Source organism: Topomyia yanbarensis, chromosome 3 (genome assembly GCF_030247195.1).
Source record: "Topomyia yanbarensis strain Yona2022 chromosome 3, ASM3024719v1, whole genome shotgun sequence".
Taxonomy (NCBI): Eukaryota; Metazoa; Arthropoda; class Insecta; order Diptera; family Culicidae; genus Topomyia; species Topomyia yanbarensis.
The window spans coordinates 150,204,216-150,218,726 of record NC_080672.1 but is presented as its reverse complement, the minus strand read 5'-3'; the positions used below and the strand labels follow the sequence as shown (position 1 = coordinate 150,218,726).

General features: G+C 37.1%; 1 protein-coding gene across 1 annotated transcript; it reads left to right on the top strand.

The window, feature by feature from the left end:
* The first annotated feature begins 11,590 nt into the window (after positions 1–11,590).
* Positions 11,591–12,211, top strand: LOC131692897 (uncharacterized). The gene is made up of 2 exons (XM_058980270.1): positions 11,591–11,834; positions 11,889–12,211. The coding sequence occupies exons 1-2, from the start codon at positions 11,648–11,650 to the stop codon at positions 12,170–12,172; spliced, it is 471 nt and encodes a 156-aa protein (XP_058836253.1). The 5' UTR covers positions 11,591–11,647; the 3' UTR covers positions 12,173–12,211.
* Positions 12,212–14,511: the final 2,300 nt, after the last annotated feature.

Genomic DNA, 14,511 nt, shown 5'->3' with positions numbered 1-14,511 from the left:
TCGCGTACTGTCGGTAGCTAGCTGGCAGCCCGTCGTCCCGGAAGGTGTTATACGCAGCGGCCTTCTCCGCGTACACGTCTGAGCACTCTTTGTCTCACCACGGATTAGGAGAGCGTTTTTGTATGTTCGCGCCGGGTACTGGCTTAGTCTGAGCTTGATTTGCGCTGTCGAGAATCAAGCCAGCTAAAAAGCTGTACTCTTCCTCCGGAGGGAGTTCTTGGGTAGATTCGATGTTGTCGGATATCGCGGCAGCATAGCTCTTCCAATCGATATTTCGTGTGAGGTCATACGAAATATCGATTGATTTCAATGGCCTTGAACCGTTATTGATTGAGACTACAATCGGCAGATGGTCGCTGCCGTGGGGATCAGGAATTACCTTCCACGTGCAATTTAACCGCAGCGATGTTGAGCAAAGGGACAACCCTAAGGCGCTCGGGCGCGCTGGAGGAGCAGGAATCCGTGTCATTTCACCCGTGTTTAAAATTGTCAAATTGAAGTTATCGCAAAGATCGCGAATTAAAGAAGACCGGTTATCATCATACCCTAGTAACAATTAAGGTTTTATGATTGTTTTATAGCCACTCATAAAACTTAGATTGCTCTTGTAGCGTGCTATAAAACTTCAATTGTTACTTGGGTAGAGGCAACCCCATGCTGCACCGTGAGAGTTAAAGTCTCCTAAAACTAGTCGCGGTGCTGGCAGGGATTCTAAGATGTCTTGTAGCCGTCGGTGTCCAACCGCGGTTTTGGGGGGAATATATATGGAAGCTATGCAAAGGCTTTTGCCTTTGGTTGTTACTTGACAAGCGACAACTTCAATACCTGTTATCGAGGGAAGGTTAATTCTGTAGAAGGAATAGCACTTTTTGATCCCCAAAAGTACTGCTCCATAGGGGGTGTCTCGATCCAGGCGAATAATATTAAAGTCGTGGAAGTTGAAATCTATGTCGGAAGTTAACCAAGTTTCACATAATGCAAATGCATCGCAACTCAAATTATTTATTAAAATTTTGAAGGAATCGATTTTCGGGATGATACTTCTGCAATTCCACTGTAGAACAGTGATCAAATCCGTGCCTCGTTCGATGAGTTAGCCATCGAAGGATACAATCGCTGAGAGGAGGGGCCATTTAGCAGTCAAAAATTTTCTCACTGTAGGGAGAAAAGCTAACATAAGACTTTTAATAGGATCAATAATATTGAAAGTTTTTATTATCCAGTCCACTATGTCCGAGAGTTTCATAATTCCAGTGCTGTGATTACTCTCGAACCGAAACAAAGGAACACTTGGGATTTTTGATGTACCTGGAAGCGCTGGGAACTCATTGTCTGAGCTTAATCCTCCGAGACCAGGAGCTGATTGCTTCGGTTTGGTTGCAACACTTCCAATAAATGTCACTTTTGGAGCCCCGTCAAGGGACACCTTCTGGCCTTTACAAGAAACTTTAGGAGAGGAAATGTTCCTCCTCTTCCTAGAACTTCTAGGCACCCTAGTAGATGTTCCCTCTTGTGGGTAACCAGCCTCGCCCTTGTCAGGAGGCAAGTGAGTATAGATGTTTGTTGAGGATGGTGGCGTAGCATTCTTTAACATTTCTGCGAAAGAATATTTGGATCTTCCCGCAAGGGAACGTTTCAGTTTATCCCCGCGTAGTTTGTACGCGGGACATGCCGAGATATCATGCAGACTCTCCGCACAGTAAGCACACTTTTCGGCTTGCCTACTGCACGAATCATCTAGATGATTCTCCTCGCATTTTCCACAGCGGGCCTTATTGCTACAATGGGTGGCTGTGTGACCCAGTTGTTTACACTTTGTGCAATTCATGACCCGCGGTACAAACAAACGCACAGGCAGACGAACCTTGTGCAAGTGGACGAAATTTGGCAAAGCGGTACCAGCGAAGGTCACCCGATAAGAGTTTGATTGGGGGTACGTTTTTGAAGCATCTCCCGCAACTACTACTGAGTGCAGACGTTTGCACTCAAGTATTTTCACTGGCTAAAGCAAGCGGTCTCTGAAACGGCCAACCCCGTACTTCAGCAGATTCTCGCACGTCAAACTCTCATCGGTTACGACGCCTTCGGATTGTACTTTTACAGCCGGAATATACATAATAATCCCGCGTAAAGTGCTCACAGCAAGCAACATCGGTTGCCTGCTTTGAGTTGGCTAGCAACACCCTTATTAGGGTTCGTCGCGGTGCGGATGTGGGCGGTAAATGGATTGTCCGCACCGCAACCGCAAAAAAATTATAAAACCGCACCGCTTACCGCAATTTATTTACCGCACCGCACCGCGCGGTAATGCGGTAAAATTTTTATATTTTTAAAAATAGTGTTGAAAAATTGTACAAACCGTATATAATAAAATGTTATTCTTATTCACACGAAATTTAACTTTAAGAGACTCCTCAGAATGTAATGTTTATGAAAAAAATCAACTTTTGTATTTTCTATTAATAAAATTCCGTACATTTTAAGGCAAACATTATACATTCAAGAACGTTCTACTGCAGTAGGGGAGAGAGGGTAACAGTGGATCAGCAGGAACTATGAAACATTCGCAATAAAATCACAATGCATGATCGGAATCGTTTAATTCCCTCATATTTCACAATTTCTAATTCTTTACACGTGTTGCTATATTTTGGAAGAGATCTGATAACTCTATCTCTTTTAATGGATATTTGTTTGTTTTGTGATAGCCAGAGTAAATTTGCAATGATAAACATTATTCCATCTTTATGAATTACCATTCATTGAATAAATGTTTAGTCTATTGCTATTTATAGCAAATTTTATGCTCAACATTTGCCGCGAACAAAGTTTTTTGGTAACTACTCATGGTTCTGTGCGATTTCACAATTTTCATGAATAGACCCATTGGGTAACTGTGAAACGATGGCGTATGGGGAACAGTGATTTTTGTTTGTTTTTGTGGTCTGTCTCAAAATGTCAATGGGTTCCGATTTTCCACACTAAATACTACTCATATAGTGCAAAATTAGTAAATTTGGCCAAATTTTGTAGAAATTGTCTCTTATTTCAGGATTGCAGCTAATATGCATATATACTGGTTCAATGTTACGCGATGATATAGTGGATTCTTTCGTAAACAAACGATTTTCGCCTCAATATAACTTTAATTCAAAGCGTTAGGATCATTCTTCGTCAAAACAAAAGAATAAAATTTATAAGTAGAATATTTCACTATAGACGACATCGTGTTTCATAGTTCCTACCAATGGGGCACACTGATACATTTTACCACAAACTATTTATTATCCAAAAAATGTTATTTCCCGTGAATTTTACCAGCTGGAAAAAATATATGTATTAGTTAACAACAGAGTGGCACTATGTATCACTTTTGATTACACAAATAACATGTATTATCATCAAAATTAAATTGTAGAAAAAATGTGTTTCATTGTTACCCTCTCTCCCCTAATAGGAAAACTTTTAGCAACCCTTCAGTTAATTGAAAAATGCGTAATAAAAATGTAATGTGTAATAAGAAATGAAGTTGCATATTTTTTTCTTTAAATTTTCATATTTTCAATGTTTTTGACATATGAAAATGAAACGGATGATTTTCGCATTTACGTAGTAAAAACAACCTTTCATTCTTAAAGGAATCTCACCAAAAAAATAAATTCGAAATACCAGTACTTCTATATAGTAGCGCACATATTCCAATCCAGTGAAATAAAAAAATATTGTATTTCATCAATAAGAACGACGCCATATTTGACGAAAAAAATGCTCTATACATTACATCTAAGCAGAATTATTGAATATTAGAAAAACTGCAAAAAATGTATGGTTTTTAAAAATAGGGGGTTTTACGGACAAAATATCCCAAAGCTCTAACTTCCGCATTCTTCAAGAAACAGATTTATTCTCATTCAAAAGCTAAGATTGCTCCCTTTAAAAATGTATGAAGTGTAATTTTCTAAAGGCTAGTTCGAAAGTTCTAGCATTTAATGTATTTTCCTATAATATTTTCCCAAAGAGCCAATGGCAAAAACTTCAATTGAAGTGAACCGGAGTCAAACTACGTGGTATTTGGCAAAAAAGCTTCATAAAAGCTACAAAATAGTCTTAACTGAAAAATATTAGGACTTAATTTGGTAGAAAATTATAATAAATTTGAATGGAAGTACGCAAAAAAAGTTATGTAGCATACTTTTTGAGAAAGAGTCCAATAAAATTGACTGCAGAAAATTCACATTGAATTTACACAGCAATCAAAGAAGATAGAAATACAATGTTGATGAACGAATGATAGAATAATCATCCTAATTTGGATCCCTCCTTATTTTGGACGCTTTCATACATTTGTATCCTTTACTGCCAATTACTCCACATTCGTTTGGTTTGATGAAGAGGGTTGTGTTTAAGTCCTAGCATAATTAGTTCATCTCTAATTCCATTAAATTAGTCAAAATTCACAGTTGAAAAATTGATATCGAAAACGATTCATAATTCCACGATTTCCAACAGAAATCGGGAGAAGTGATGCACTTTTAAATTGGATTTAAGAGTACAAATTTATTGTTTTAAATTATCTAATAATTTTGTCTCTATTGGGTTCTTGACTTTTATGTATTTGAAATGGTTAGTTTCTGAAGTTTTACTTAGAAGTATTAAATAACTAGTCCAAAATATGTCGTAAAAATAATAGCGTCAAAATATTTCGGACACAGCTAGATTTTCTTTTGTTATAGCAGTCTGTTTATCAATTTAGAATAATCAAAATTATTACTTTATCATTTTTTTTGCGGTGCGGTTGCGGTAAAACCGCGCGGTAAATGCTCTTTCCCGCACCGCATCTGCGGGAAAAAGTGTCTCACCGCACCGCAGATTTCGCGGTGCGGGTGCGGTAAACACGCGCGGTTGCGGTAATTACCGCAACTGCGACGAACCCTAACCCTTATCTTGTTCGAGCGGACCTTTGAAATTTCGGTCACAGCCGAGAACCGTTCCGTCAGGTCTTTAGAAATCTGAAGAAGATTCAGTGATTTAGTCTTGGGCCGAAAGAAGACCACAAATGGACCAGTTGAGAGTTTTGGATAGCATTTGGGCCGGGGGGAGCCTTAGAAGTTGAACCCGATTCAACTTCCATTTGACCATCCGGAGAGGGAACCATAGAAAACGTCAACGCACGGGGTCAGCGCCCGCGCAGACGGAAGAAAGCAATAAATGTGTTACAAAAGACAAAAACCACTTAGCTTTAAACTGGTGTCCAACGACGAACCGATCCAGCTTATACAGCTGGTTATTGTTTAATCCTCACACGCGAACAAAAGGATCCTTGTTTAATCCTCACACGCGAACTGAGGACCGAACCGAACTGACAAAATAACCTTGAATGCGGATTAACACTATTCTTTATAGCCACACACAGCACTACGGACTAGCAAAAACAACCTCTGTCTCGATGGAGAGCTCGAAAACGAATGATATCGGCAATATTTGTGTTTTATTTGAATATCCGATGCTTCTGGCTCTATATTAGCACGCAAATATGAGTAGTTTGTGGTAAGAGCCGAAGTACTTATAATAAATCAAACTCGCAAGCAAGTATCTATAAGTAGGGTTCGTCGCGGTGCGGATGTGGGCGGTAAATGGATTGTCCGCACCGCAACCGCAAAAAAATAATAAAACCGCACCGCTTACCGCAACCGCACTTTATTTACCGCACCGCACCGCGCGGTAATGCGGTAAATGCGGTAAAATTTTCATATTTTTAAAAATAGTGTTGAAAAATTGTTCATTTGTGTAACCATATATAATAAAATGTTATTCTTATTCACACGAAATTCAACTTTAAGAGACTCCTCAGAATGTAATGTTTATGAAAAAAATCAACTTTTGCGTTTTCTATTAATAAGATTCCGTACATTTTAAGGCAAACGTTATACATTCAAAAACGTTCTACAGCAATAATAGGAAAACTTTTATTTTAGCAACTCTTCAGTACATTGAAAAATGTGGAATAAAAATGTAATAAGAAATGAAGTTGCATATTTTTTTTCTTCAAATGTTTATATTTTCAATGTTTTTGATATATGAAAATGAAATGGATGATTTTCGCATTTACTTAGTAAAAACCACGTTTCAATCTTAAAGCAATTTCACCAAAAAAAATTTAAATTCGAAATACCATTACTTCTATATAGTAGCGTATATATTCCAATGCAGTGAAATAAAAACATATTGTATTTCATCAATAAGAACGTCGCCATATTTGACAAAAAAATTGCTCTACACATTACATCTAATCAGGAGACCTGTCTCAACCGGTACAGAATTATTGAACATTAGAAAAACTGCAACAAATGTATGATTTGTAGCATGCAGCAGAAATGATTTTTAAAATTGGGGGGTTTTACGGACAAAATATTCCAAAACTCAAGAAACAGATGTATTCTCATTCAAAAACTAAGATGGCTCCCTTTAAAAATGTAAGAGGTGTAATTTTCTAAAGGCTAGTTCGAGTTCTAGCATTATGTATTTTCCTCTAATATTTTCCCAAAGAGCCAATGGCAAAAACTTCAATTGAAGTGAACGGGAGTCAAACTATGTGGTATTTGGAAAAAAAGCTTCAAAAAAGGTACAAAATAGACTTAATTGAAAAATATTAGGACTTAATTTGGTAGAAAATTATAGTAAATTTGAGTGGAAGTCCGCGAAAAAAAGCTATGTAGCATACTTTTTGAGAGAGAGTCCAATAAAATTGACTGCAGAAAAATTCACTTTGAATTTACACAGCAATCAAAGAAGATAGAAATACGATGCTGATGAACGAATGATAGAATAATCATCCTAATTTGGACCCCTCCTTATTTTGGACGCTTCATACATTTGTATCCTTTACTGCCAATTACTCCAAATTCGTTTGGTTTGATGAAGATAATTATTATATTCTTTGGGTTGTGTTTAAGTCCCAACATAATTAGTTCATCTCTAATTCCTTTAATTTAGTCAAAATTCACAGTTGAAAAATTTATATCGAAAACGATTCATAATTCCACGAATTTCAACGGAAATCGGGAGAAGTGATGCACTTTTAAATTGGATTTAAGAGTACAAATTTATTATTTTTAAATGATCTCATAATTTTGTCCCTATTTGGATCTTGCATTTTATAAATTTGAAATGGTTAGTTTGTGAAGTTTTACTTAGAAGTATAAAATAACTAGTGTCCAAAATATGTTGTAAAAATAATAGCGTCAAAATATTTCGGACGCAGCTAGATATTCATTCATAATAGTAGTCTGTTTATCAATTTAGAATAATCAAAATTATCACTTCATCAATTATTTTTTTTGCGGTGCGGTTGCGGTAAAACCGCGCGGTAAAAGCTCTTTCCCGCACCGCATCTGCGGGAAAAAGCGTCGCACCGCACCGCAGAATTTGCGGTGCGGTTGCGGTAAATACCGCGCGGTTGCGGTAATTACCGCAACCGCGACGAACCCTATCTATAAGAATTTATTTAGGTGGTAATTGAGCTGAAATGTTCAGGATCCTAGAATCTAGCAAATAATCGAATACCGTCCAGTTGCTCACTTTTCTTCAACAGTAAAATTATTTATTTGCCCAATTTATTAGTTCAGGTATTCCTCCAAAAATGAGAAAATCAATGTTTTGGTGTATAGCTTTCCCCCGTTTTGTGAGATTGAAACATTTAAATTTCGTGCAATTATTGTACCATAGCAATAACAAAGAAAAGGAGTGACACTGGCTTGGTATAATTTCACGAGAAAAATGAGGTAGTTTTGCAGTAGTCGTTTACTTTATTAGCCCCTGTTTCAAAAAGAGCCGTTTGGGATTGGATTTTTTACCAACCAAAGAAATCCGGGTGGAAATCGTAATTTTTTCACTAAAGTACAAGTTTTATCAACTATTTATTTTTGCGTACATTGGCATTATGCTCGAGGATGTGAGGGCGAAACTAGGGTGATGCCGCTTTGCCGCATAGCCTTTTTCAAGAGTGCGCTGCACGTGGTAGACGCATACGCAAGCACTCGTTTGGCCGCACAGTGGGGCAGGGCCGGTCAAAACCTCCGAAATTTATTGTCGATTTTCATACCTTTTATATTTTTTCCTAAATGTACATTACCTAAAGCTGTATTCGCCAAATGTTTGAGTCAATCGATTGAAAAATATAAGTGCTATATTTTTTTGAACCGTACAGGGTCATGAAAATCTGCAAGAATTTGAGTGACAAAAAGTTTTTGTTCATTCTAATTCATCTCGCTTTAATAGGTACTACAATGATAATTTAACAACACATATTGGCATTTATAATAGAAAATCATCTCAGGAATTCAATGGTGTGTTTCGATTTGAGAAATAATGAGTATTTAAAAAGTTACCAATAAAATCAATATAACTATGTTGTTCAACGCGGACTTATTTACATTAAGAGTGTCATCTCTTTATCGGTAAAAGCGTGTTGAAGGATCTCATCTAGTACAACTGACGTAGAATTTTATCTAGTTTCCAAAAATCATAGTGCCATCTTGCGCCGTTTTGCGCCGAAGGTTGATATTTGGACATTTGTAAAATTAGTTTTTTCATGGAGATGCATGGTATTTCTTGATTTCATGAAGTTTTGCATTATTATTCGCCGGTGGATTTCTTTTTCTGAATGCTGCTTGTAAATTCAGGGTTTGGGGTGATTTCCTTGATACAAATATAAGTATGCCTTAACCGTCTTGCAATTATGACTCGTGTTTCTACATTTTCACAGTTATCTGCAGTATAGAAAAATTCAAATATATGGAAGCCAACGATGCAAACTAACTGCAACTATTATTATATCTTTCCATGAATCCTATCTCTTTGGTAAGTATTGGTCGTTAGATTCACTGGTGGCCGATGAAAGGTAAACACGTGAGTGTAGGAAGTGTTCTTTTTTACCCGATTTTAGTTATTGGCCAGTAATGCAACATTTATTTTCAAGTGCAAACTCCCTATTGAATCTATCACAATCAACAATCAAATTCAAAATCTCCCTCAATAATTCACTTCCAAATTGACGAGTTTCAGGCAAAAACGCTCACGCCTCTATTTCAAAGCATACACATACAGTGCAAAGTATGCTCAGGATATTTTCGTACGAAAAACCAAGTCAGTACCCACAAGGAGAGATATTCATATCATCATTGGAATTGAAAATCAATGGAAAAGTATTGAGAGGCTTAGCTGCAGTATGCATCGTATGAGCAACTGTGAATAGAGCATAGTACGGCATGATTTGAGTTCTTCATCATAATCAAATACACCTGTCATCTTTTAGTAGCTTTGGCAATAACTATAAATAAATAAACCAATAAAACAAAAATTTAAGGCATTCTATCAAACACCTTAAGATATGCTATCTTTTACAACTATTCTAAACGCATACGTTTATAAATTAGTACATAAGGATTATCTCTTAAAGAGCTATGAAGGGATGATTTTTTCTACGATGATATTCAGATTGGACTGAAGCTCTACAATCAAATGTATAAAATTACTTAATTTTTTATTCACCAGATTTCGATAAATTGGTACCACCCTAGCTAACTCGTTACTAAGGACTACCCTAGGAAATCAAAATGTTTCTGTTCACTTACGAAGCAACTGTTTTGAGAAGTTAATAAAATTCACTTTTGCGAAATTTAAAAAAAACTTTTAGAACCACCCTAGGCTGTCTAATTTTCATTTTGTCGTCCTAATTTATTCAAAATCGAGTTCAGCGCACCTAAATTACCCTTAGATGATATTTTCAGACATTTTAAACTACTTTTGAGGTTTTGTCCAGCTTTTGTATGGAGAGGATCCACTGTGGGCCGGTATACTCAACATAAGGGCTATGGCTAGCCACATTAGGCACTGACAATATTTTTTTGCTAAATCAAATATACTAAATACTAACTTTTGTTACTAAACAAAATATTGTCGTTACCTAACGCGGCTTTTCCTTATCGCTTTTTTCGCGACTGCGCTACCACTCAATCCGACTTCTAGCCGTGGCCCATACGTTTGAGTATTCCGGGCAAACGAGTGAATCACAGGTCTGCTCGCTCCAGATGGCGGGTTTGCGTCCAACTTGTCTGGTAGACTCAGCTATGTGGCTAAGCTGTCTCACGCTAAATTAGCTAACAATATGATTTTCTCAAGTACAATAGCACTGTTCGTTACAGTAGTTGATACAATTTATTTAAGGGAAAAATTTACAATTTACTCTATCGGAATTTAACCGATTTAAAAAAGGGTTCTTTGAAAAAAGCCCTAAAGTAAACAGGGAAACATTTCATGAATGATTTAACATTTTGTATACGTTTATCACAAATAAAATAAAATAAAATAAATTGTTGGACAGATGAGTCGATCTAAATTTTAAAACGAACAAACAGACGATTCGCAACTGTCTACTTGCGAATCACCAACGTTAAAAATTAATGATACGATGCAAACAAGGATGGCCCGATTCATACAAACGTATGATATTTGAAAGTACGAATGAAAAGAATTGGTTCGAAAATAAACCGGAATACGAATGTGTGATACTTTCGAACCGTTTGAATACGGTCTTGAACAAGAATGAAGGTTAATATCCTACACAAAAAAGGAGTTTCAACGAAATATCTATACCAGAAGGTACCCTAATTAAAAATCTCATTTCACGAAAATCGGCGATTTTACGAAAAAAAAAACTAGGATCACTTGACATGACATTACTCCGTTTCAAGGTAGAACGATTGTGAACAATAACCCAAAATTCTATTAGACATGAGCCGGCTCTGTCTTAACTATATTCTCGAAGTCGCTGTGCACGATTTCTCTGAAACCATCGAATTGAGTAGTCTGACATATTAACACAAGTTTTGTAAATAAACGAATTAGTGAGAGATTTGTTTTATCGCCGATGAATATTTTACATTTTATGAACAAAGAGATCAAAGTTTTGTCAAAACTCGGCAAGCGGCTTTCGAGGGCTGGCAGGATACAATTCTCTTGTTCTAATGAACTGGAATTAGAAATAAAAATGATTAGGTGTTTTCTCAACTCTTTTATTGCTAAAATGGCAGAAAAGCTCTCAATCTTACAGGGTCTTACGGGTGATACTTCTTGAAGTCACGATTTTAGGTAGGCTTTTCGAAGGTTAAAATTAATAGTATTGCATTAACCAAAACTCATATAAACTGCAGTTTAAATTATTATGCACACTCTATTTCCTTTCACAACAGCGCTAAACTAAACCATGTACCTGATTTGTAAACAAATCAATTTAACAGATGAAACTTTCATGGCTAAAAACATTATCTAAACATCACTTAATCACCTGTCGCCCTACCCACCGAGGAAACTCCAATAATCCCAACAGCTATCGAGCTACTACCGTAATGTAATCTGCTAATCCACTTACTCCGACAGACCAGATCACATATTGAAACATTTGTCGAGTGCCAACTGTTATGATAGTATACATGTCATATATTCTCGTATGGAACATTTCCGCTCAGTCCGAAGTTTTTTATATGATTTGCACACTGTAGGCGCATTGGACGGAGGGGTTTTTTCACGTACCAATTGCATTCAATTTATCTCAGTTGAAGATCGGACCGGTCCAGCGCCGGAGCAGAACATGCGCGTCTTTTGGAAGTTCATTATAGTTTTAGTGCTGGCGTTTGCAGGACTGTGTTCCGAATCAGGAAACCAGAACACTAATCTGAGTGAAGATCAGGGCGATGTGGCGACACTGCAAAACGGGCGAAATACATTGAAAGGCGTTAATGTCAGGTCCAAACGTGATACAGCCGACGAAGAGACGAGTAAGTGGTGCAGTTCTAGATATACTAGCCATTCAGCTAATTGCATCTTTGCAGGTGCATCACTGTGGGAATGGCTAACCGGTCAGGATAAGCCCACCCAGTGCGTAATGGTGTCGGTGGGAGGGGTCATCGGTGGTGGTGCATTGATGGGAGCTTTTGTAGGAGCTGGCATTGGTAGCGTCTTCACCGGGGCGGGGGCGATCGTAGGGGCACTCATTGGTGGTGTAGTTGGAATATTCAGTGGTGTTAGTGTTGGCCACCGAGCCGGAGCAGCAGCGTGTGACAGCGGATGTGGCACGGGCCCAAGCCATAGTAACTGTTACCCGTATAATAACTGAAGACTGTAACAAGCTCGAATATAAATTTGAGAAAGTTAACGGGCGAGTTTGTTCTTGCCTGACCATGTAGAAAAGAATCCTCCATGATTTGATTTGTAATGATTATGGTACTCCAACTCAAGATTCTTCCTGCTATTGTTTGCCAATCGGCACGACCACCGGAACGGACATATTTTTGTACAATCTGGACGTTACAAGAGAAAAAAATGCTTTCCACATCTCAGCCGCCACTGGCATACTGAGTAGTCACGCTGATATGGTCGCTCGTGTGCTTTATTGTTCCACTTGCAACCAGACAGTGATCAGAGAAACGTTTTGGTTGTCTTAGAACAGTTTGAACGCTACGGAGTGATTCTAAACAAATCGAGTGAAACAAAGGACAAGTTGTAACATTCCCGTTATGAATAGAAACCGCTGAGTACACGGACGACCATATGTTGATGAATGTTGTGTGAATTGTGGTTGGTGTGCATCGCAATTACTTCCTCATACAGTGCCGCAATATTCTTCCTACCATAGTACTGAAATATTGGCAACAACAACCCTGGTACACATGTATTCCCCTCCCCTAGCAACACGTGCTCTTTCTCACACACTCTCTTCATCTCGTCCTCATCCTATATTTTCGAGTGATAAATGAAACATAAGAAGCAGTAGATTACTTTCTGGAAGCATATTTTCCTGTTAGTTTTATTTATTGCAAAGGAGCATACAAGGCAAAATAAAAGTTGCAAATATTTTGTATGTGTTTTCTGTCGTCGTAGATTTCATTGCGGTTATCTAGCTTATTGCAATCTATTGTCAGTTGCCAGTTTTTTCAGGTTTTTTCGTATTTCATCCTAAGCCATCCAGATTCCAGCAAAAGCTCATTTCATTATACGTATTATCTATATAAAGTTTCAACTTTTTGCTTCGCTCAAATGCAAGTATTTTACAATTACCAGTTCAGATTTTTTTTATTGAACTGCTTCTCAGGAACAAAGATAGCACCCAGAGTTAAAATAATCGAAGCTCTTTTTTGACGGCTGAAAGTGAACCTGATGCGACTCGTGGTGAATAGAAAAAATATTCATTCAAAAATTCATGTTAGTCATTCAGTTGAATATCGTACAATAATATTCATTTCACTGATTATCTAGGCAAATGTTCTCAAATGTCAGCAAACCATATAAAACAACAATTATCATAGCTAACATTATGCCAGGGCCTACTTTGATGCGTTTGATTCGTTGCTGCACGGTCGCTTCGTGTAATAATCGGAGACGAATGAAAATGTGCATGGATGAATGGGAGATTTGTTCGTTTTTAAGCTGCGTCACTGAATATTGAAAATGAATGCGGCTGAATATGATCAATTTTCATTCAGTGAAATTGAATATTTGTAACTATTAAAGCACAATCCTTAAACTGCAAGCCAAGCCGAGTTATCAAAGAAAAATGTGTCAGCAGGTGTAAACATATGTAGAGTTACAATCAATTAAAGTGATAAAGCATCACATAATTATTGACTAATTCCAGTATACTGCGTTTAATTCAAGATTTTTGAAATGAGAAACATTTCAATACAGTGGAGACCCGATTTTATCAGCCCCCAATTTTATCTACCCCCTATTTTATTAGCTTTTGACCCGATTTTATCAGCTTCATAAGAAAATTGATAGTTGGTAGTCTGATGGGCTCTAGCTAGGGTTCGTCGCGGCGTGGATGTGGGTGGTAAATGGATTGTCCGCACCGCAACCGCAAAAAATAATAAAACCGCACCGCTTACCGCACTTTATTTACCGCACCGCACCGCGCGGTAATGCGGTAAAATTTTTATATTATTAAAAAATAGTGTTGAAAAATTGTTCATTTGTGTAACAATATATAATAAAATGTTATTCTTATTCACACGAAATTTAACTTTAAGAGACTCCTCAGAATGTAATGTTTATGAAAAAATCAACTTTTGCATTTTCTATTAATGAAATACTGCTCATTTTAAGGCAAACATTATACATCCAAAAACGTTCTACTGCAGTAATAGGAAAACATTTATTTTAGCAACCCTTCAGTTAATCGCATTTACGTAGTAAAACCACCTTTCATTCTTAAAGGAATTTAACCAACAAAAATTCAAAGTCGAAATACCAGTATATAGTAGCGCATATATTCCAATACAGTGAAATAAAAACATTGTATTTCATTAATAAGAACGACGCCATATTTGACGAAAAAAATTGCTCTATACATTACATCTAATCAGAAGTCCGGTCTCAACCGGTACAGAATTATTGAACATTAGAAAAACTGCAAAAAATGTATGATTTGTAGCATACAGCAGAAATGATTTTTAAAAA